The 23,968-nt window shown below is 41.3% G+C and overlaps 3 protein-coding genes and 1 long non-coding RNA gene across 22 annotated transcripts in view; 2 read left to right on the top strand and 2 right to left on the bottom strand.

The window, feature by feature from the left end:
- kif1b (kinesin family member 1B) overlaps nucleotides 1-6,656 on the top strand; it is a 57,296-nt gene extending 50,640 nt beyond the window's left edge. For 10 of the 11 annotated variants that reach the window (XM_018665841.2, XM_051071176.1, XM_018665843.2 and 7 more), the window contains 11 exons: nucleotides 236-350; nucleotides 465-598; nucleotides 694-755; nucleotides 862-1,007; nucleotides 1,195-1,455; nucleotides 1,559-1,630; nucleotides 1,894-2,015; nucleotides 2,123-2,275; nucleotides 2,512-2,704; nucleotides 2,850-2,968; nucleotides 3,077-6,656. In XM_018665841.2, the coding sequence (XP_018521357.1) occupies nucleotides 236-350; nucleotides 465-598; nucleotides 694-755; nucleotides 862-1,007; nucleotides 1,195-1,455; nucleotides 1,559-1,630; nucleotides 1,894-2,015; nucleotides 2,123-2,275; nucleotides 2,512-2,704; nucleotides 2,850-2,968; nucleotides 3,077-3,119 (1,420 nt within the window). In that variant the 3' untranslated portion in view covers nucleotides 3,120-6,656. Of the gene's footprint in view, nucleotides 1-235; nucleotides 351-464; nucleotides 599-693; nucleotides 756-861; nucleotides 1,008-1,194; nucleotides 1,456-1,558; nucleotides 1,631-1,893; nucleotides 2,016-2,122; nucleotides 2,276-2,511; nucleotides 2,705-2,849; nucleotides 2,973-3,076 lie in introns of those variants that run through there. The other variant, XM_018665846.2, reaches the window with a different exon arrangement.
- An 860-nt stretch (nucleotides 6,657-7,516) lies between these two features.
- On the top strand, nucleotides 7,517-14,762 carry pgd (phosphogluconate dehydrogenase). Its single transcript, XM_018665854.2, has 13 exons — nucleotides 7,517-7,665; nucleotides 8,098-8,173; nucleotides 8,896-9,075; nucleotides 9,167-9,232; nucleotides 9,321-9,439; nucleotides 9,659-9,728; nucleotides 9,851-9,985; nucleotides 10,134-10,323; nucleotides 11,504-11,634; nucleotides 12,184-12,317; nucleotides 12,957-13,056; nucleotides 13,717-13,839; nucleotides 14,203-14,762. The coding sequence occupies exons 1-13, from the start codon at nucleotides 7,658-7,660 to the stop codon at nucleotides 14,320-14,322; spliced, it is 1,452 nt and encodes a 483-aa protein (XP_018521370.1). The 5' UTR covers nucleotides 7,517-7,657; the 3' UTR covers nucleotides 14,323-14,762.
- Nucleotides 13,075-14,284, bottom strand: LOC127142560 (uncharacterized). Its single transcript, XR_007813397.1, has 3 exons — nucleotides 14,159-14,284; nucleotides 13,696-13,867; nucleotides 13,075-13,089 (listed from the first exon to the last, which is right to left on the bottom strand). It is a non-coding gene; the product is annotated as an uncharacterized LOC127142560 (long non-coding RNA).
- Nucleotides 14,503-23,822, bottom strand: tardbpa (TAR DNA binding protein a). Of its 9 annotated transcripts, none has more exons than XR_007813392.1 (9): nucleotides 23,062-23,821; nucleotides 22,036-22,199; nucleotides 21,773-21,913; nucleotides 21,433-21,603; nucleotides 19,852-21,202; nucleotides 19,180-19,396; nucleotides 17,814-17,911; nucleotides 16,383-16,463; nucleotides 14,503-16,282 (listed from the first exon to the last, which is right to left on the bottom strand). XR_007813392.1 is itself a non-coding variant. In XM_051071179.1 (5 exons), the coding sequence occupies exons 1-5, from the start codon at nucleotides 23,300-23,302 to the stop codon at nucleotides 20,729-20,731; spliced, it is 1,191 nt and encodes a 396-aa protein (XP_050927136.1). In that variant the 5' UTR covers nucleotides 23,303-23,821; the 3' UTR covers nucleotides 19,467-20,728. The 9 variants fall into 9 exon arrangements, 1 of the variants encoding a protein (XP_050927136.1); XR_007813390.1 differs by having other exon boundaries at nucleotides 14,503-16,279; XR_007813393.1 differs by having other exon boundaries at nucleotides 14,503-16,279; nucleotides 17,814-17,908.
- Nucleotides 23,823-23,968: the final 146 nt, after the last annotated feature.

Here is a 23,968-nt window from a genome sequence, read left to right as displayed (position 1 = left end):
TCAGGGTTGTACTCACATCACCAGCAACAAAATGATGTCTGACTCACCTAATGGTTATTTACAAAATTAGCCTCAGCTTTTCGTTTGTCTCCCCGAAGTTAAATGACTGCTGCTGTATCCACACACATCCTACAAACTTTGTAAAGCACTGACTCAAAAAAAAAAAAAAAACAGTGTAAGTTAATTTCGCTGTAAGTATGCTGATGACTGAACATTTTTCGATTTTCCACTTTAGGACTTTCTACCGCTTCGAGGCAGTGTGGGACAGCTCCCTGCACAACTCCCTCCTCCTGAACCGAGTGACTCCTTATGGAGAGAAGATCTACATGACCCTGTCTGCGTATCTGGAGGTCAGTCACTGCTCCTGCTGTGTTATATCCTTTTGCATTGAGCTCTGTAGTTTACCACTCTGCTTGTCAATATGGCTAACCTAACCTAACCTAACCTGTGTCTCCTCTTCACAGCTTGACCACTGCATCCAGCCTGCTATTATAACCAAAGACATCTGCATGGTCTTCTACTCCAGAGATGCAAAGATCTCCCCTCCCCGTTCCCTCAGGAACCTCTTTGGGAGCGGTTACTCCAAAACTCCTGACTGGTAAGACTGCATGCTGCCATACTGTGGCCATTTCTAACCAAAGTAAAAACTGCACCGCCGTGTTATATCTGAGAACCTCCTCTGCTTCATTACAGTAACCGAGTCACTGGCATCTACGAGCTGAGCTTGTGCAAGATGTCCGACACTGGAAGCCCAGGTGAGCTGACTGACATTCATTAAAAGAAAACGTTTGAAGACAAGCTGCTGGTTTATTATGATTTCTCTGAGAACTTTATCCTAATAAGGGCTTTTGTCCTGAGTAGGAATGCAGAGGAGGAGGAGGAAGGTCTTGGACACGTCAGTGGCTTATGTGCGTGGAGAGGAGAACCTGGCCGGCTGGAGGCCCAGAGGAGACAGTCTCATTTTGGAGCACCAATGGGAGCTGGAGAAAATGGAGCAGCTGCATGAGGTGGGTCCTTAAAAATCACATTCGCCTATAATCTAAAAAAAATTGGAAAAAAGTGCTTGTTTGCCCCCCCCCCATTTTTCAATTTAATATTCTGCTGAAAGAAAAAAGTACTCATGCTAAAGTCAAAGTTCTTCTTACAGTGGAAATTTACCTTGTAACTAACCTCTGGCCCTTGTCACTTGCTCAGGTGGAGAAGACCCGTCACCTGCTCCTGCTGAGGGAGAAGCTGGGAGAGGCGACTCCTGTGGGAACAGCTCCCACCACCAAGTCCCTGAGCGAGTCGCTGTCCCCGAGCATGAGTTCCGGCACCCTGTCCACCTCCACCTCCATCTCCTCGCAGATCTCGAGCACCACCTTCGAAAGCGCCATCACGCCCAGCGAGAGCAGTGGCTACGACTCCACCGACATCGAGAGCCTGGTGGATCGTGAGAAGGAGCTGGCCACTAAGGTGAGACCAAAATCTGTATCGTGAGATTTGATGGTTTAACTCTTCGCTGAGTAGGCCTCCCCTCTGCTGTGAACTAAACAGCCTCGCCTTTGTCGTCCTGCAGTGCCTGCGCCTCATGACACACACCTTCAACAGTGAATACAACCAGGTGGTCAACAGTATCAGTGACTGCAAGGTAAGAAAAGAACTTCAAATACTGTAAACTTACTCTAAACACATTTCAGTTTTATTTGAGTAGCTCAGTCTGGCCACAGTATTAGCAAGTGACTACATTATAATATGACAGAAAGACTCACAATAGCTTTAAAAGTAGTTTTAAAGTAGTAAACAGGCAAGTGAGCCTCAAGTTAAAATCTACTTTTTGCACGTAATAGCTACTTGAGGATCAGCAGTGCACTATCCAAATAATAGTAACAATAATTACTATTTTTCCTCCAGCTGTCTGACATCTCACCCATCGGACGCGATCCATCAGTGACCAGCTTCAGCAGTGCCACCCTCACCCCCTCCTCCACCTGTCCCTCTCTGTCCGACTCCCGCTGTGGCTCCATAGACCAGAAGTAAAACTCAGATTCTTTTTTTTTTTTTTTTTTAAATAAACACCTACAGGTTGAGGTTATTTACAGGTTGTTAGCATTATGCTAACTTGGTGTACTTTGTTCCAAAGGACCCCAGAGAACAGCTCCCGTGCCTCCAGTCCTTCCTGCTCAGACTACGAAAACTTCCCAATGGTTCCCACTCTGGAGACCTCCTACCTGGCACGGGCCGGAAAGAACGAGTTCCTCAACTTGGTGCCTGATATTGAAGAAATGAGGCCGGGGTGAGCTACATGCAGTGATCTCATTTTAAAATATCAATATGAGATGCATCTAGCAGCCCAAACAAAAACAGATAATCCTGTTTTCTGTTTGAACTGCGGAACCTGGATGTTTTCAGCTGGAAGAAAACCAGATTGATCTGATTCTTTGTCACAAAAACAAACACTTACTGAAAGGGAATCAGATTTTTATTTTTTTTTAACTGATCTGTTTTCTCTCCTTTTTTTCCCCTTGTCAGCTCTGTTGTGTCCAAGAAGGGTTTCCTAAGCTTCATGGAGCCGCGCTCCAACTCGTGGGTGAAGCACTTTGTGGTTGTGCGCCGACCCTACGTCTTCATCTACAACAGCGACAAGGACCCGGTGGAGCGGGGTGTCCTCAACCTCTCAACAGCGCAGGTGGAATACAGTGAAGACCAACAGGCCATGCTCAAGGTACAGTTTCAAGAAATGGAGCACATTCCTGTTTCTCAACGTCTGAACTCTGATAACTGGTTTATCGACACAGCCTAAAAGCTTCTTCATGCATTTTATCTGATAGTGGCCGTAGAATGACAAATATTCTGCCTTTTCTTTTCAGACTCCCAACACATTCGCTGTGTGCACAAAACATCGAGGAATCCTGCTGCAGGCCAACAACGAGAAAGACATGAACGACTGGCTGTACGCATTTAATCCTCTGCTGGCAGGAACGATAAGGTAAACACACCCGTCTCTCACACCGCACTTAACAAGAAACACCTCCACCTCCTTTAAGAAATTACACTCTGATCTCATCGCCGCATAAAAACCCTGTCATTCCCACAGATCTAAGCTGGCAAGGAGGCGCAGCGGCCTGATGAAGAATTGAGTGAGTCGACTGGCACACAGGAAACCACGGCTTCCATTCTCTCTGAAAAGCCTTTGAACAAGTGAACAAGTGTTAACACTTATTAATCATTGTGATTCTTGACGGTTTTCTCTTGTAAGTAGACTTGTGGCTTAAGTCTCCTTTCATGCGACTAAAAGTTTCAGTTCTGGAGAAATTTGCCTCCCCGCCCCCTCTCCCTCCAAACGACCCTCCGCCAACTTAGCTTTCCTCCTCTCTCTATTCCCCTCCCCCCACCTCCTCCTCAGCTTTTTGTGTTTTTGTTTTTTATGACAATGTTTGGGTCTGATTTTGTTCCGCTTCGTTGTCATTCCCTAACTCCCCTAACTAGTAGCATGTTGTAATAGTCTACTTGTGTGTGCACGATTCTTCAGAAACTGTTCTTTCTGGCCACTAATTTTCAGTTTGCCAATCATCTGTACAAATTGTCTCTATCAGTGTTATCTGTCTCCAGAGAAGAGTTTTATTTTTGTTGTGTTTTCTTTTTTTAAATATTATTAATATGCCCGCATGATAACTGCAGCAGTCCTCAGGAGAAGACCAGGTTTGCTTATTAAAAAAAAAAAAAAAATCAGATAAACTACAGTTGAAACCATGAAGGGAAAATATACAAATATCACCAAATGACCAGTTCAGTTTACGCTCTGCTACAGAAGACAGGGCTATTTTAAGAACTATTGCTGCTAATGAATTCATAGGTTTTTTTTTTTCCTCTTTATGAGATCTGCATCAGGCCTCTTCCTAAAGTAGATTCTAGCTCCCCTCCCTCTTCCCCATCCTTTCTCCCTAAAACAGCCTTCAGAATCAAAAATGTGAAAAATTAGTCAAGGTCCCAACTCAGTGGAGACACAAAGAGCAGCACTGGATATTCACGGTCATCCATGTTATAACTTAGATCCTTAGACCCCACTCCTCAAGTTTGTGTACATACACCAACTCCAAACGGCCCCCCGGCCCTCACCCCCAACCCCTCGATAGTGCCGTCAAGTCAGTCAGTGAGTAATTACTTACAATCATGCATTTGTGTCAACATCAAAAAATACACGCTAACTGAAGAAACATGCAAAAATACACGAGGATTAATTCATATGTCAGCAATGAAAACGTGACGATGGATGTTCAAGCAGGAGTAAGATATTTGTCCCTGTCCTTTTTTTGCTATTCCATCTCAAGAAAAAAACAACAAAAAAAACAACAGGGTTTCAGGGAGATAATGATGAGGAGTAAGAAGAGGAAGAAGATGGACAGTACTCAGAAGAGAGAATATCATTTTGTACATACAGTGTGTTCCGGGATCAGTGTGATAGTAAACTCTCATTTAAGACATTCCTCACAGCTCCTCGAGCTCTCAGCAGCTTTTCTTACACTAACATGTTGAGCCTCAGACCTCAAGAGCGTCTCAACATTCGCTAGTATTTTATTTAAACCATGACGAACACGTGATACTTTAGACGAAACAAAATGGGAGGAAAAAGTCAGAAGGAGAATGAAGTTGCTTTAGCCTTGACGCCAGTAGTTAATCGATGAAGCTGCTAGCACATAGCCTGCAGGACAGATAGTGATATGGTCTACATGACTCCCCATCGCTGTCACACCAGTGTTGGGTTGAAACCTCTGTAAAGTGAAGTACTTACTGTTCAGAAGCACCACAGCTCACCATGTGTTCATTTTCTACTTGTGTTCTTGAATTGAAACCTCTTAACTCATCTAATTTTCACTGGTTTGACTTTGTGTTTCCTTTTTTTTTAATTATTATCATCATTAACATTGTTGATTTTTTTTTTTCTATTATGCTTTTAATCATTCCATAGTGGTGTTTTATATGAAATGTAACAGAGGGCATTTATTTCTTCTTAATTTGTAACCAACGATATTGGTGTTTAACCTTATTTTGCACATTAACACATATCTATAGCAAAGACGAGAGCAGATCACGCATGTTCAGTCCAGGGTTACTTCTGAGTATCAGGAACACTGATAAGAGCACATATCAAGGTTACACTGGATAGCTGTTCTCCAAAGGGTTTACTAGAAAGAAAGACGTGATGTCAAAGGGACGACATATACTCAAAGGTTTTATTTCTGATATTGTTTATGAAAATATTTGCTCTGTACATCTTAGTACAGCTGATGGGATATTAAGACATTTTGGTACCTCTGTCTCTAGAGGTAGTAGAACAGTGAGTACAGATTGGCACTAATAAACTCTGGCCAACCAACCAGTAGTGTGCCTTCTGTAACATATGAAAGGAACATTAAGGTTAAAATGTGTTGAAACAGAGGTACCCATCACCTGTTACAAGTTTTTAGTGGGATTACTGATCACAAATCTTCGTCATCTGCTGATATAAAGACAGAAACTTTCACCTCAGAGGTTAAAAACAAGTGAAATCTGCCCTCAGGTCAGCCAGCCTGCTGGTCAGAGAAACAAAAAACTGTTGGAACTGGTTCTAAGTTTCTGTCAAGGAACCCTCACATGAAAAACAACCTTCTATGCACTGATTAAGGCTCAAAGTGCAATGTACCTCACATTAACCTCAGCCTACTCAACATGTGTGAGATACATGTTGATACAAATACATGTCAGAGCAAACATTTTCACTTCAGTAACTGATTTGCAGAGTTATATATTATTTTGGGATTGTGTATTTATTGTTTGCAATGTATATATTAGTTTGCAGCTCTTTGCACATATTAATAAAAGGTTCAACTAACTGATTAAAATTAAGTCTGTGCGGTTTAGTTGTTCTACTCAGAATGAACCAAATGATGGTGTGGCAGCCTCCTCCAGCCTGAACTGGGAGAGAGTTGAATGTACTATGAAGATGTGTGTTGTTCCATCATTAAAAAAAAAAAGAGAACTAAAATGTAACCTACAGCGTCTTTACAGGGGAGGTGAGTTACATTAGTGCTTCCTCTTTATTAGAAAGTAGTTTGAGTGCTTTTGATTTGAGGAATATTTACTCACTACTCATGCTAGCCAGCCATCTGAATTCTAACAAAATAAAGATGGTTTTTAACTCATTTTATTTTTTCTAATATCAGGGAATATAATACAAAAGTAGCTAGTGACATCTAAAATGACAGATTTACTATTGTTTGTGCTGGTGTCTTTCTTCACCTCAACACTTTAATTTCCGTTGATGCCTTTCGAACAAAACTAGCCATGATATTTTCCATTTTCCCTTCTGACAATTAATATCAGTTTAAACTACATTCCCTTTGGATTTGTTCAGCTCAAGATGAAAAAATAAAGACGACACACCATGACATTAACACTGTACATTATTTGTCAGACTGGTTTCATTTTCATACTTATTTTGTAAATATCTGTGTTGTATGGAGCTTGAATTAAAATGTAAATATGTTTACTGTATTTGTAATAATTATAATCCATTCGCTGTATAGCATAGATGTGTCATGCAGATATCCTAATTCTGTGTATGGTAATCTTGCACCATTGAACTGTTTAGTGAATGAGGCAACAATAAAAGTGCAAACTGTGCATTAGCAGAACAAGTGCTGCCTGTTTGTCTTCTCCTTTGTGCACAGTTTGACTCCCGTCGTCACTTGTTTTTACATGTTACACCTTCCTGATGCTGTATCTGTGTCCGTTAATCGAATCTCATCTTTGTTAGGAAAAAAAAAAGATGTTACGAGTGAGAAAAACAAAATACCCTGTCGAAATTAAGTATAGAAGAAGTAGTAAGCCACAATTTTTGATTTACTGTCTCAGTTTTGGCTTAAAAAGAAAAAGTTTGACTTCACTAATTCTCATATAGAAAGCAAAAATTTCAAATTTAAAAGTAAATGCTTTGATTTATCTCATTATTATGACCTAGAATCTCAAACTCGAGAAACTTGAGAAAATCCTGACTTAGTATCTTTTCATTTATATATATATATATATATATATATATATATACCTAAACGATAAAAAAAGAACAATCGGCAGCATTATCAATAATGAAAATAATTGTTTGCTACATGCTCATTTTTATCACATTTTTTTTAAATGTGAAATTACTAAATCTGAAAAGTAACTACTATATAGTATATCTGTCAAATAAATGTAGTGGAGTAGAAATATGCCTTCACAGAAGAAGAATTTGGAAATACGAAAGTAAAGTGCAAGTAAAATTATACTTAAATGCTGTAGCAGAGTAAAAATACTAACGCCAATATTAAATTTATCGATCATATAAAAGGTGTCTTGAATGGCACCCGTTCAATTGTGGGTGTGCGCTGACGTATTACGAGTGGCAGCCGAAGCAACCAATAGGAGAACGTATACCTCTGCTCAGATTTCTGGACCAATCACAATTCGTGATAAACATCGCTTCAGTTTGCCGAACGTCCTCTGATTGGTGGATATTCTCAGTGGGCGTACGTGAGCGCGCTCCCGTCACGCTCAGATGAGAAGGAGGAAAGTGGATATCTGAAGTGAAGTGGATCAGCGTGTGAGCTCGACTGTCATTTGGACTCTTTTAACTTCACGGTGACTTTATCCGCAGAGCACGATGGCTGAGTAAGGAGTTTTTACTTCTTAGATAGTCGAGAAAGTGGGCAGGCTATAGCTGATACTCGGGGTTTGAACTGTAGACTTTATAGCCGTCTTTTTTTAATTTCCAGAGAATAATCTACGTGTAAGCGAACTGCTAGCTTATTAGCTAGCCGTCCAGCTTCAGTGATGAATAGTTTAAATGTAACATGACATTTAATGTGAAATTTCAACGGGAAAACCAACATAGCGTCAGTGACTTTTAAGCGTACGTTTTCATTTCCTCGCACTGAAAATGCGCTAAACATCAACATCCACTGAAAACAGGATAGTAGAGGATTTATACAGTCAGGAGTGTTGTTATTCATGTTGGTGGACAGTCCCTGTTGATATTCCGCCTGAGACCAGATGCTCATCAGAGCCTCACAGTAAATGTGATTATCACTCTTGTTTTCACAGAGCAGACATTGCACTGATTGGTTTGGCTGTCATGGGCCAGAACCTCATCATGAACATGAATGATCACGGCTTTGTGGTAAGATGATGACTTATGTGTTTATTCCAATAACTGCGTGCATTTATTCAGGTTCTGTACAATTCTGAGGTGCTCTGCTGGAGTATATGTGTTTTATCACAATGCATACTTCAGCCTCAGTTCATTTCAGAGGGGAATAGTGTACTTTTTGATCAACTTAATCTTTTTGACCGTTATAGTTACTAGTTTTTTGGAGATTAAGATTTTCACATGCTCTCATTTCAGTAACTTTTTGAGGACCAAAAAGGTCAAATAATCCAATAATTCACAAAAAAAAAACAAAAAAAAACAAAGTTCCAGTGCAAAGTCCAAGAAACCCTCAGATTCATCTGCTGACCCTTTGCAGGGGTTCATTCCTATGTTGAGAGCCAGTGGACTAGACTAGTAAACTGTATCCAAAGTAGTTAAAACTCGAGCAGCTACAGTAGTAAAATGGTACTTGCACACTGGTGCAAAAGTATCAACAGTTTTATTAAAAATAATAAATATCAGTCATGGGGACAATTTTTCTGCAGAACAGGTACTTTTATTTTGAAACTTTAGTACAGTTTGCTGACAATACATTTGTACTTTTGAATATAGGACTTTTACAGTGTTGTTTTGGTACTTTTACTTAAGTAAAGGACCTTCCACCACTGATTTATTCCCACACCTTCTGCCAGTAAAGCATGTTTCACTCTCTGCTTTTATTTCACTCAGTAATCACCAAACCTCTTCCACAGGTCTGCGCCTACAACAGAACCGTGTCCAAGGTGCACGATTTCCTCCAGAACGAGGCCAAAGGCTCCAAGGTGATTGGAGCCGAGTCTCTGGAGGACATGGTGTCCAAGCTGAAGAAGCCCAGGAGGATCATCCTGCTGGTCAAAGCTGGACAAGCTGTGGATGACTTCATCGACAAACTGGTTGGTAGTTTGTGCTGAACTGTAATAAGGTGTAAACTGAGTCACGCCAAGTTAAATCAGTTGGATTTGAGCTACATTTGTTCTTCCTCAGGTTCCTCTTCTTGAGGCTGGGGATATCATCATCGACGGTGGCAACTCTGAATACAGAGACACAACAGTAAGTAGATGTCAGTCACTGCTCAGCAGAAAATCTTTATATCTAACTGAGGATATGCTTATAATACTTCTGTGTTTTTGTCATACAGCGGCGATGCAAGAGTCTGAAAGAGAAGGGCTTGCTATTTGTTGGCAGTGGAGTCAGTGGTGGAGAGGAAGGTGCACGTTATGGACCCTCACTTATGCCAGGAGGACATAAAGAGGCCTGGTGAGTGACAACAAACTCTTTTACAGTTCATAACTCCTCACACTTTCAGCTGCACGCTAGATGTTGGACGGGCAGCACAGACATGCTAAAACAAACCGTTGTAGTAGTAGTAGTAATAGTAACAATCAGTTACTACTGACAAAGTTGGACATGTTAAAACAGTGAATATCTGACTTTTCAGAAGGTTTATTCATTTATAGAAGGTGCTTTCACTTTTAGGCCACACATTAAAGACATCTTCCAGAGCATTGCTGCCAAGGTTGGAACAGGAGAACCTTGTTGTGACTGGGTGAGTGGAGTGGATTTTTTTAAATGTACATAATTCTTACTACTAACTCGATTAGTAAGGATGTAGCAGCTGTTATCATGTGAAGTCATCTCACAAATATTCTGACTGTCTTGCCTCTGCAGGTTGGGGATGAGGGTGCAGGTCATTTTGTGAAAATGGTCCATAATGGCATTGAGTATGGTGACATGCAGCTCATCTGTGAGGCCTATCACCTGATGAAGGATGTGCTGGGTATGGACCACGATGAAATGGCACAGGTGAGCTTGTTATACCTGTATGATGTAATCCTCACATGTAGTTTTTTGTGCTGTGCCAGTTCTGTAAAATCAAATGTTTTAAAAAAAAAGAAAAAGAAGTGGCTAAATTCATTCCATTATTTCATCACACTGTGACTGAAACACTCAGGCTTTCAACAACTGGAACAAGACAGAGTTGGACTCCTTCTTGATTGAGATCACAGCAAACATCCTTAAATACAGGGACTCTGATGGTACACATCTGCTGCCCAAGATTCGCGACAGTGCTGGGCAGAAAGGCACAGGGAAGTGGACGGCCATTTCAGCTCTGGAGTACGGCACGCCCGTCACTTTGATCGGTAAGAGGAAAAAAAGGAGAGTGTGACAGGGAAGTATATGGTTTCCCTCTGCTGCTTCCAGTAAAATGTGTTTGTCATGATGACATGACAAAAGGTATTATGTCACCGTTAGCTTACGGTTTCAACATGGCGTCAACATATTAAAGGGCAGCAGGACCGATGATCAGAGTTGTTGGGCTAATGTTTAGTTTTGTAAGTTAGCTAACACTCAGTGTGGCTAGTGAGCCTTCTCTGGGGATCGATATGTGGCTGACCCTAAGAAGATTGAAGGCTTTTCTAGTGGCCTGTTCATCTCAAGTGACATAAGTGGGATTTGGCTTTGGTCTTTGGCTCTGACTGCATGACAGTCTGTTTCATAAAACAGCCATGGGCGTCAGAATGCAATATTAAAAATCCTTAATGATCATCAGAGTTCCTCTAAACAAACACCTGTTAGAGCGCAAATGTGAAGATAAAGGACATTTTTTTTGTCATTAAAGTCCTGTAGCCGTTGTTGAGATTAGATGTTTTAAAATTACTTGTTTGCTCAATCCCTGTCAGTGCTGGAGATCCTCTTGTGATAGAGTGAGAGGCAGCACAAAAGGCCTCATTGTGTGGGAGCCGAGCCAGTCAGTGTAGAGCAGGCTGACAGGCCGGTACAGTTTGCACGGGTGGATTGCTTCCCCCAACAGGGATAACATTCCTCACTGGACACAACTCAGTTCCTCCTCTCTCGCTCTTTTTCTCTCTCTCTGCCTGTGGGTTGCATCACCTAGCTGTGCAGTTTTAGCAAGTCATGCTTACCCAACAGTTTGTTTTTTTTTTGCTCTTATCTGGATAGAGTAGTGAGGTAATTTTCATTTCTTAATGTGATGACTTGCAAGCCCTATTTGTTTTCTAATCTAGTGGCAACTGCTATCCTGCTTTTCAACAGTAAGCAACAGTACTGCTATTGCTGTCATGCAGATCCTTGGGCATTATGGTTTTCTAAGCACAGTGTTTGTGCAGTGTGGCTGGAGAATGGCACTGACCAGCAGAATCTATGTAATAATTTGTTAGCAGAGATTTCTAAATAAGTGTTTACAGACCTCTGTTTTTTTGTTTGGAGTGCTCTCTGCTTTTGAATTGCAGACATCTAACCTTGTTGTCCTGCTCTGTCCCTGTCATACCCCCTACTCCTCACCCTCTCTCTGTGTCTCAGGGGAGGCTGTCTTTGCCAGATGCCTGTCCTCTCTAAAGGATGAGAGAGTGGAGGCCAGCCGCAGCCTTTCAGGGCCACAGGGGGTCAAATTCAGCGGTGACAAGGCAGCCTTCCTGGAGGACATCAGAAAGGTAGCACACACAGTATAATCTATATGGGGCAGTTAAAAGCACAAATCTGTTGAGAGAGAAGCAAATGGACTGAAATATTATGCTGCTGTTGTTACATGAAATGCAAAAATGTAGCATTATCACTGAAATACCATGGCAGACCAGGAAAATAGTGTCGCAGTCACTGAGAGGCTTTACTAAGAAACTCATGTAGCACTGATCTACACAGTTCTGTGACTTCTTTATATAAGTGTAAATAAGTAAGTAGATCTCATTTATAATCCATGAAATTGCCAGTTTTGAAAAAGAATTTCAGCTTGCAAACACATCCAAGTCTTCAATATTTTTGAGTATTTTTCAGCAGCACTGAAATTATAGTTCTCCTGAAACATGTACTATAGTTAATGCAGAGGGAACTTGTTGCATGCAGGACTGTGTCATCTCTATTGATCCTCCCATAGACCTGCAAGTTTTAGCTGCTTGAATATGAAATACACATTTTTTTAGCTGTGACTAATACTCTTATATGAGATTATGTGAGAATAAACAGACTTATTTTTGTCTGTCCAGGCCCTGTACGCTTCCAAGATCATTTCCTACGCCCAGGGCTTCATGCTGCTGCGGCAGGCAGCCAAAGAATTCGGCTGGACCCTCAACTACGGCGGGATTGCTCTGATGTGGAGAGGAGGCTGCATCATCCGAAGGTACATTTTACCTCATTCTGTCCTCATATCAGAGGTTTGCCTCACTGCTGCCTTGTGCAACTTAATGTCAACAGGGATCTTTCACATGGTGGTGAAAACTGTGGTTAGGCAGTGTAAGAGAGAAGTTCCTGAGAAAGCAAGGAGACTAAAATGGAGAAGTTTTCTGTTGATGTAGTTCATGTTGGATTAACTGTTGGACAGAAGTCCTTCCTTATGTCTCAAAGGAAAACCATCGTCAAGTTCCATAAAGGAAGTTATTAACTTTTTGTCACTGCCCTGTGTTGTAATGCTGGAGTGAGAAATCTGGATGAAAGAAAATATTTCCCCCCCCTGTAAAATCAGATTGAGAGAACAATGAGGAAATTACAGTTGTGACACTGGTTTGCTTTGTGTAATCTGGACATTGCATAAACCCAAATCAAATATAACACTCAGTATGACTTGCAGTGTGTGGCCACCAGCCAGTCTGTGGGAAATTTCAAAGGGCACTGAGCTTGTTTGACTGGAGGTTTGGTTACAGTATATAGGAAGAAAAATAAATAAATATATATGTGTGTGTGTGTGTGTGTGTGTGTTAAGGCAGTCTTAGTTTCTCTGTTGCCACTTTTTGCTAACACTTCTCTCTCCCCTTTCCACTAGTGTCTTCCTGGGTAAAATCAAAGAGGCGTTTGACAGAGACGCTGAGCTTCAGAGTTTGCTGCTGGACAACTTCTTCAATAATGCCGTGCAGGACTGTCAGGTATGAGGAAGGAGGAAGTGGCCGAAAACCAACCTGTAACAGCCACATTAACAAAGACACACAAAGCAAGTTATTTCCTCTTTTCAGAAAAGAAAGGGGTGAAGCAAGAGCACCACTTGTTGACTTAATCATCAGTTGTCTGAGATGCAGCCCAGTGTCAGCTGGTATCGACTGGAGCCAGAAACAGGGAGAACAGGGAGAACAGGGAGAACTCCACACAGAACCTCTGCCCCTAACCTAAATCCAATGTACTTAAAGGAACCTTAGGACACTTTGGCGAGAGTCAACTTGAACAAACCAAAATATAGAGATAACATGAAACACTGAAAGCTGCATGTTTCTCCACTAACTAAAAAGCAGCTGCGATCACACCGCAGCATTATGTGTCATTTTTCTTTGCACGTAATATTTTACTGTGTCCATCTTCTGGAAAAACACAAACACAGACCTGAGACCCGCAGCAACAGAAAGGACTCTACCATTCTACCACACAACTAGTTTAAACTGAGGATAATTTTAATCAGGGTCAAGTTTACTAGGAACTGAGGGACCTTGTTAAGTTCTCTTGTTCGTGACCAGATTCACATCACCACCTAATGAAATTATCACTGTAAACAAAAACTCAATGAAGTTGTTAACCTGTTTAATTTCTTTGTTTAGGAGTCATGGCGCAGAACAGTCAGCACTGGAGTCCAGCATGGCATCCCCATGCCCTGTTTCACCACAGCTTTGTCCTTCTATGACGGTTACAGACACGACAAGCTGCCAGCAAACCTCCTCCAGGTAAGACCACAGTAGAAGCTGAAGCCCACTGAGCATATGGCAGAGTGCAGGGGTATATCAGATTAGAAAGACCACACGCAGCTGGCGTGCTTGTGTATTTGTCTTGGGCTTTAAGACCCTGGCAGCGTCCTGCGTTTGTAATTGCTCTACCCATTTTGACATGGTTTTTGAATCTTAATTTTGATCATTTATCAAGCAAAAACAAAATATTACTGGTCTCAAATATAATGATTTTCAAGCAATTTTAACTATAAACTGATTAAACTGTAATCAAATTAATCATTAATTGTATATATATTTGGAAGCAAAACATATCTACCTGTGGGTATCAGCTGTTTACGTGTTGTTGTTTTTTTTCTTTAGGCCCAGAGAGATTACTTTGGAGCTCACACGTACGAACTGCTGTCAAACCCTGGTCATTTCATCCACACCAACTGGACAGGCCACGGTGGAAATGTTTCCTCTTCATCCTACAACGCTTAAGGACCATCCTCACATCACTCAAAAACACAAGCAAGAAGAGAGGCAGAGGATGAGGGGAAGTTGCCTGTGAAAGAAGACGACATGTTACACATTCCATCTTTACAGCCTGGTTATTTAAGACCCACACGCCCCAACAATCACCTTCATCTGACTTTTTACTCCTTCAAAGATGTGTTGCAGTTTTATTTATCATGAAGTGGAATCATAGATTATGTGTATTGTAAACTCTTCCTCTGTGTGTGTAGCAACTCTTACCACAGTGACAAGAGGGGAAGCAACAAAGTGTTTACTCCATCTTGATACTATGGATATTATGCTGGCTATCAGGCTAATGTTCACCTGTCATGTTGGGCCCAAGGTTCACGGTGTTAACACTGGATTAAGGTGAACCGTTGCACTGTACTGTATTAGGCTAAATAAAGATTTCAATCCCTTTATAATTAGCTTGTATGGTCCTTACTCTCTGGCTTCTGTAAACAGGATTTGTATTGGCAACAAGTGACATAAGCTGCCTGATCTATAAATAGGATATATGGTTTAAAAGACCTGTCTGGTGGAAGATAAACACTTTGAGCCACTGGAATTTTCAGTGCATGTCAATTATGGATATATATACAGTGAATAGTCATATAACAACATCATAATACAAGCTGGAAAGTGCAGAAACTCCACTGAGGGTACACAGTCCCATTTTGTCCACCGCATTCAAATTGATAAGGAGAGGTTAGACGACAGACACACCACAAACTGCAGCCTCCAAAATGATCATTAAGCTTAATCAACCCATCACTGAAACCATTTCAGTAAAAACTGAACATTACAACTTTCATGAGGACTGCATTAGTTTTAGCTAGGTGCTCCAACTAAGCTGACAACTGAGTGTAATTACAGTGGCTTGTCAGAAAACAGTGAAATATTCAAATATATCTTGCAGAATCAGAAATTTTGATAAATTGCAAAAGACTGCAAACATCCGCCCCTTGATGGAAGTACTAATTAGCTTAAACTACTGGTCAAAGAGAGAACTTTGTACTGTCTCTTCATTCGTTACAGTGGTTGTCCAGCAGGTGGCCCTGAGATCCTGACACATGTTTCTTGATACAGGGTAACAGTAATCCCTTAGAATAAAACTAAAGACTAATGTAAATACAATGACAAACCCCTCACTGTTTTGGTCTTGTAAGAACAAGATAAAAGGGGAGGACACACTAACATGAAGATACATTCAATATAATGCATAATACAATACAGTGGCTCTGCAACAAGAAATTCAAGAAAGTCTCTGGCACAGTGTCAAGAATTTCACATAAGTAGTGAATTTGACATCACCCAGAGACACATTGATTCAACTCTGATTTTACTGATGGGTAATGGAAGACAAAAAATGTCTATATATGGTGGATCTTGTTACCTTTATATGAGCTTTACAAAAAAAAAGTCAGTCTGGTTAAAATGCTCGCAACTCATTGACACATTCAAACTGCGATGAAGGATCACAAGCAGATACAGCTTAATGAGACACCCTGGTGGCCTTTAGACTAAGGTGCCTGACCATGTAGCGCAACACTGCTTTTTTCAAATCTGACCGGAGACTTGTGTTGCATGTCAATGCCAATATCTCTCTGTCCTCATTTCCTGTCACTGCTCTGCTGTTGCCTAATACCCCCAAAAATACTTAAAAAGAAAAGACAGTGCTTCATGTCTTGGGGTAAAACCAGTTAAAAAGGTTGGGAATCAGTGAGAATAAATGTATAAACTTAACAATTTTGACAGACGAAGGTAAATAAATCAGCCAGTAAACACCCTCACATTGATGAAGGTCAATTCAGGCGTAGAGAGACTAGAATCTCAAGGAGCATGTTTTCAAGAAACAAAATAAAAACCTTACTCATTTTAACACTGCACTCCCTGCTGCGCTCTCTGAATCTTGTCAGGGGATTCTCAGCTGCATCATCAGCTGCTGAAACAAAGGTGCTAACAGTGTTGAGGGATGTTGTACCTGACAGGAGTGTGTCACAGCTGTTATTACACCTGCTGTTTAACAGTAAATAAAGCCTCACCTCAGTGCACCTGTGCTGAGATAGCTGTGGGAATAATTCAAAGACCTCCTCGTTTGACTCCTCCGTGTCAGAGCTTTGATCCTGAAGAGGAACACAGCAGAACAAACAGTATAAGCACTGTCATTCATACTCTTAACTGCATACAGTACATAGACTTCAAATACCATAAACAGACTGCTCCATTATCAGAGTCCCTGTCAGCCCTCAGAAAGGTCATCTACCATATTAGTGCTACTCAGATATTTGGATTCATCCCATTGGTTAATGAAAAAAAAAAAACATCTGTGCTCTTGTCCCTTTTCTCTGATTTGTAATTAATCTGGAGGACAGGACATTCTCTTCAATTACAGGCCTTGTATTCTTAATGAGGCCTGATGCCAAATGGAGGTTGCTTTAGAGCACAAGAGGCTATTAGAGCTCAGTGAAGGCAGCGCAGGTGGATGAGACCGCTGAGTCATCTGCAGACCGAGTGAGCCACAGGGCAACGTCAGACAGTACAATGATGCACAGTGAAGCAGGAGGAGGAAGACTGGGCCACAGACGTAATGAGTTTCATCAAAATCAGACGCTCTACTAATCCTGGGTTTCTGATGGTCAACAATGAGTATCAATAACAGTGAATATTCTTGATTAAACAAGCAAAAGTCACGTACTTCCTCACCACATGGAGCCACTGTTGCATTGGACAGAACCCAGGCCAAAACTGGGAACGCTGTAGTGTTTACAAGTTCTTTTATAACCCTGTTTGTGCATTTATGCTTAACTGCAGAGCACAGGTGTCCTCACTTCTGCTGCATTGAGGTTGGACTTAAGAGTTTGTACTTTGGTGTTGCATTTAACTAAATTTAAGACTGAATGTACCACATAAGTATCACAGGCTTTGAAGCTGTAAACTGACCAGTTGTGAAGTTCTGGGGGTGAACAACAGTCAGACATGACAAAATAGTGTGTGGGTTCACTTGGATGATTATACCTTTGATGTTGACTGAATCATACTCATGAGTGAAAGACTATAAATCAGGCAACAGTGGTTAAAATCTGATCTGAGAGTGAGCACAGCAGCCATCATGAGAGTGAGTCTGCTCTATTTGGTCTTTATAATATGCACTGTTGGAGATAATATTCATGCTCTATCAACCAGGAGCAACCGAGGACTGTCACACAATCAGGTGAGAGCACAGTCTATTTTAAATTATTCTAAATTATTTAATCTGTGGGAGTTCTCTGAGATTCTGTGTAGTTTTTGTGTATCAAACAAGGCTCTCTGCCTGCAGCATCCACACAATTGCTTGCAAACTTTAAAGATACAGCACCAAAGTTGAGCCTGAGTTTGTATTTCATTAGAGAATGCAGGAGGAGCACGGAAAGTTGCCGCAAATGCTTTCAGGAATGGTAAAACTGCAGTTTGGATACATGGATCCAGAGAAGTACCTCAGTAAGAAGCTGCCGGAGGGGACCCTCAGAAACCACATCTTCTCCCGGGACAGAACACCATGCAAGAGCTTCTTCTGGAAGACCTTCTCACCCTGCTAGCATCGGGAGAAAGCACATTAATTGGCACAGTTCTCATGTTAACAGCTTCAAGCTTCAATTAAAGTACAGATATAAAGAGGCTGTTTGTTGTCTATGACGGTCTGTAATGGTAACAGTTACCTTTGACCATGCAGGGAATGAATGACACCCACAGCCTTGTACGAAACATCAGCCACATTACAGACATTTAGTCATTCTGAGACCTGTACATTTTTTTATTTTACTATGGTTATTCCTTGATCTTCAAGTAAATTAAACTTATCAGGTCTTGATCAATGTGCGTTACATAGCTCAGATTTAAAACTCAGGTTGAAACTAGGTTTTTAGTTTTAGCATTTAATGGGGTGACAGAAATACTTTCATACCAAATCAGGATTCCATTACTGTCAGATTAAAAAACTCGCACTCCTAAAGAACCTTGTGCCCTAGCAGGCAAAGAACTGATGTCACATCTTACTTCATTTTTTTATTATTAGCAGGGTTTTTTAGTATTCCTAAATTGGTCTGGAAACAGGTCTCCATGACAACAGAAAAAACACCAAAACTCCCACAACCATTTAAAAACAAAAGGTTAGCAGGAATAAATTTCATTACATGAAAGGACACTTGGGAGTGTTGCCCCACAAGCTCCTACAAAATGACACACGAGCATCACCAACAGGCACAACATTAAAACTACACCAACTACACCAGCCAGCATCATGGTAACAGTACAGGACACTTTCAGCACATTTTACAACAAGGACCAAACCTGAGCTTCCAAATAAAATCTGAAAAAGGCATCGAAAATTTGCGCTTATAGGCAAAGCTCAGTAAAAAGAAAAAAAATCGGATATTTATCTACATTAAGAGACGAGAGAAGATTAAAAACTCAAAGCTTTTATTTTACACTGCAATACTAAAATCTTTCAGTATACAAAGTGTGAATTCTTGCTGGCATGTTCAATCAGTTGCTTAAGTCCCTTTGAAAAATCAGTCAGCTCATACATGTCAACCACTTTACAATCAAGGTAAATTAAATAACAGGAACACTTCCTGCCTTGCTGAAATTCTTTTTGACCACACTGAAAAGTTAGTACTTCAGTGAGCTATCAGTAACTGTTATGAGGACAAAGAATCAAGTATTTACTGACAGAGATGCATGTTATACGTTTAAGGCAGGCCTCGGGTTTCACAAGTCTGGGAGAAAAAAAAAAGTATGATCGCTGCCAAACTGCAGGTGTGACTGGTCCTATTTGTGACATTTGTAGGTATAAACAAATACCTCAGGCCAATTGGGTATGGTCCACTCTAAATTTCATTTGGATGGTCCAAGGTTTCTTGCTAGTGAGGTGAAGAAGTTCCTTTTCAGGATTTGGGCAGTCGATGCAGCAATTCCATTGTTGGTTTGCACCGGCCCACCCACCAATGGCTTCAGCTCCTCCATAACTCACTCCAACCTGGATTCAGACGAAAACCTGGGCTGTCCGTGTCCGAGGTCCCTATACATGTGAATTAAAGTGTTGGTAGTTCAATTAATGTAAAGTCAAAAATAAGTCACTGTCAAGAGGGTATTATACCTAGTCAAATTATTTTTTATTTCAGACTTCCCTTTGATTCACAAAACATAGAAAATGCATTCGTAACCACTTCAAACACAAACTTTCAATGGGAACTTGTCAAACATTCAACCACGTCAACCTCTGAGCTCACTTGCAAACTTCAACACGCTTTCAGTTTTTTTTTTCCTCACACAGACTTCACTAGCACAAAGTCACATTTTCACACAGAAAGGGTGGTAACAAGGAGAAAATAAAACACACAACCAGACACAGCATTCACATCAAATCAGACAGCAAGAGAAAGCTATGAAAGGATACATATACTCATTGCACTTGACATTTCACTGTGTTTAACGAATTAAGGTTGATAGAAAACGATGAGAAAAAGCAGAGACCTAGGGATCTCGAGATGCAATAAATGTCCTTGTGATGGCCATTAGGGACACACTCGTACTTGCTTCTTCCTCTCACACTCGCACAAAGCCACAGGTTCTTCTCAACTCTCGCAGGCATTTGTCTCTTAAGAAAAAAAAAAAAACTTTGCACAAACAGTCCTTCTCACACTTGCTTTCTTTCATTTTGCTCTCCCGTTCGCTCACTCTCACTCGGTACATCAATCCCACTCACTGATCTTGAAAAGCGACAAGAGCAGACAAGATTTCTATATCCATAAAAAAGGGGAGAGGAAAAAAGAACACCCACCGTCTAACACAGTATATGCAGAGTGAAGCTGTGTTCTTTGATGACAAAGCATTTACACATGGGAAGAGGGGAACTGATACTGAGATCTGTCGAACATTGCTGCCAATGTGGCGCTTCCTCCCGGGAAATTGGGAAAGAGTTGGTGAACTGCAGAAGAGATTTTCATGAAGGCGTTTCCAAAAGATGTCAAACAAAAAACAAACAAAAAGATGCAATTAACTGCTTACAGATAGATAATTATACCAAGCCCATTTTTCAAGGGGCTGAGGAGCTCTCGAGATACTCGTGCATGTTTATAAATATTTATCTTGCATGCACAATCATCTCCGTGTAACATTTTCTCAAAAACAAAAAAAGGTAGTGTGGCAGTTTGACCTAACAAACTAAAATTTTCACCCATTCAGTGCATGACTACATCATCAGTCACATGCAAGTACAAATTTTCTCTTTACCAAAATAAAAGGCAGTGTATTTTTAAATAATTGGAAAAAAGATATAAGCAGTTCCCCCCTGTAGGTATACTTACCAGATTAGCCTAATAGCAACAAAAAAAGGTCAACGCAAAGCTATCTACATTCCCCAACTAGATGACTTAGACTCCATAGGCGTGCCAAAGCTGGAGCTGAAGCCACTGTTGGAGGCGGTGTTAGTGCCTGCAGCCCAGCCGAGGCTAGCTGAGCTGGGGCTGCTGTAACTGGTGCTGGCAGAGCTATAGGTCTGGTCTCGGGTTGTAGTGGCTGTGCCTGCCGTTGTGGTCAGACCTTGCTGGTTAGCCAGCATGCCCATCATTCCCCAACTGCTCTGCAGAGCTGCCTGGGCAGCTGCCACCATTGCCGGGTTAAGACCGAGAGCCCCAAAGTTAACCCCACTGCTACCGCTGCCCAGCCCACCGCGATTACTGCCATAGCCCTGACTGAACCCACCAGCCCCAAACCGCCCTCGATCCATCATTTGCCTACTATTATTGTGTTTGGGCTCAGCATTGGAGATGTGCACGCTGACACCCTTGATGATCAGGTCCTCTCCACACAGGGCTTGGGCGACCTGAGAAATAAGTGAGGAGAGGATTACCACAGCAGTCATGATAGCACTGATACATTTACTTATTATGTACCTCAAATTCTTCTGCTGTTAACTCCTATTTCTAATTCATATACCATATTTTTTGCATAGTTTTTTTTTAAAATTGTCTTTAATTTGGAGCATAGTAACTACTTCAGTGCGATTATGACATTGATTAATAGTGAAATTCTGCCATTTATAGTGAATCTCACCTGGTCATCAGCAAATGTGACAAATGCAAACGCCCGGAAAGGTTTGGGAATGAAGACATCAGTGACTTCACCATACTGCATGAAGTACTGCCTCAAGTCATCAGTTGTCATGTCCTCTGTGCAGCGGCCAACAAAGATTTTACGGCTCCGCATTGGCTCATCAGGACACGCCTGTGAGGACAAACAGGCACAGCACTAAATTAAATAATCTACATTTGTTTTATATTTTTTTTTTAAGTCATGCTGCTGAGTAACTCAAATTTATTTTCACAGCATTTAATAAACAATTGTGACATGCATTAAATTTCTGCTTCTCGACCATTCTCTGTGCTAAACTTACCTTTGAGTTAGGAAGTTTGCAATCACACCATCGACCATCAATCATGTGTCTCTGAGCGATAACTTTAGTTTGCGTCTCATAGTCAGTGAACCGGACAAACCCAAAACCTTTTGAGTTTCCAGTTTTTGCATCTCTCTTAACCTGCAGAGAACAGAGAGGAAACACAAAGTTTATTCCCATCCAAATACTTATTACACTCCAAGTCTAACAAAGGGACACTGACAATAAAAGATTATATTCACAGCCAGATGAGATGTCACTACCTGCACCATGATGACCTCCCCAAAGGTACTGAAATAATCTTTCAGGTCTTGTTCTGTTGTTTTCCATGGCAGCCCGAGGACAATGAGATCTGATGTCTTCTGAAAGCCCCTCTTGATTTTCACAGCTGAGGCAGCATCTATTTCATCCATCTTCCTTTTGTTATCTGTGAAGGATGAATGAACAGATGTCAATTATATCAGTAAAAAGGCCAATCAAATGAAAATACAAATCTCTGTGAAAAATGGTCAAAGGTCAAACCCAGGGCCTCTGAGCTCTTAGCTGTTTGGTGGTGGCAGTTATGCACAGCAATCAACTTACTGCATGGTCAGACAACTTAACAGATTGAGTATATCATTCTAAAACCATGGGCAATAATATGCTACCATAACAGCCTCCATTCTTCTGTGAAGGTGTTCCACAAAGCTTTTGGAACCTGGCTGCAGGGATTTGCTCCCATTCAGCCACAAGAACACTGATGTTTGGTGATAAGACCTGGTGTATAGTTACTGCTCCAGTTCATCTGTAAGGTGTTAGGTTGGGTTGAGATTGGGACTCTGGGTAGATTTGTGAAGACCTTGCACACTCAAGTCAGGAAATAAACCGTTTCAAAATCCAATGTATTATGTACAACCGTCTAAAATAAAAATAATCTAATGCAGAGAAGCACAGATTCAACTTTTATGGGCATTTTGGAGGGTGCAGTTTGTGGTGCTGTTGAATTATATTTCACCACCCCATTCATATCAGTGAGGTCAGTCTAAACATTAGGAACACTTCACAGGGTTGGAAACAGCAACATTTACACATAGCTCCCAAAATGGCAAGTTGAATCAACATCTCTTAACATTCAAACCTTCATGATGGGAAGATGTATAGCATAGCTGTTGAATGAATTAGTTGCAGCAAGGTTGTAGGTAGTCGTCCCTAATAAACTGGAGTGTTTGTGGACAGGGCTGTTCACCATATATTGTAGCTCCAATAATAAATAGAAAAGTTCAAGTTATTTGAAGAACCATTCTCCTCACCTTTGGGATAGTTGACGACGTACACCAGGTTTCCCCAGTCATTCTCGGGTGCATGCAGGACACCCTCTACAAGCCTGACTCCCCTCATGCACTGGGACTCCGGGTTCCTGTACCGCAGCCCGCACGCCCCTGGAAACTGAGCTGCTACCGACGACAGCAACACAGTCCCATCGTCCTCCGAGGGGATCTCCATGGGCTCCTCGTTTTCATCCTCGGCCACACGGATGTACAGCTCCGACATGGTCTCAGAGAGGCTGAGCGCTGGTCCAGGAGGAATCAGCTGATGGGGCTCAAGTTATTAGTAAACACTAGGATGATGCACACGAGTTTGTAACGTCGACGCTCGCTCAAGTTTACTTCTGCTAACTGGGCAGAGTGACTGAAATACAAGAGCGTTCAAACGCAGACAGACAAACTGTATGAAATACGCACTTCACAACTCTCGAACATTTAATAGCTGGCGGCCATGAGAGCGGAGTATTTTCTTTCCCTCTGGCGGCACGCGTAAACAAGTTAGCCAGCCGTGCTAACAAGCTAGCAAACTCAAGGCAGCTTCAAAAATGAATGACCATTTAGTTTAGCGCTGTGTCAGCAAACACACGAGTCTCGCTCTTGTCTGTGAGAGTGTGGCCGAAAATTGTACCTAAATAAAAACATCGACAAGTTATCTTAATCTACGAAATTTAAGCACAAAGCCGTCAGACCACAGCGGCTACCCTCTCTAACCTCAAAGCTAGCTAACAAAATGGCTGTTCACCTTGTAGCGATGACATCATCGAGTTGGGAGGGCACACTGTTGACTTTTGTAGGGATGCCAAAAATATAAATGAGTAACGTTTAGTTAAAGGTTTGACTTCAGGTCACTGGCAGTCTGTTAATTTTTTTAATAAACCCTATTCAAGAGATA

The sequence above is a fragment of the Lates calcarifer genome, linkage group LG6 (genome assembly GCF_001640805.2).
Source record: "Lates calcarifer isolate ASB-BC8 linkage group LG6, TLL_Latcal_v3, whole genome shotgun sequence".
NCBI classification, from domain to species: domain Eukaryota; kingdom Metazoa; phylum Chordata; class Actinopteri; family Centropomidae; genus Lates; species Lates calcarifer.
Note: the sequence above shows the minus strand (reverse complement) of the source record. Positions and strands in the feature narration are given on the sequence as shown.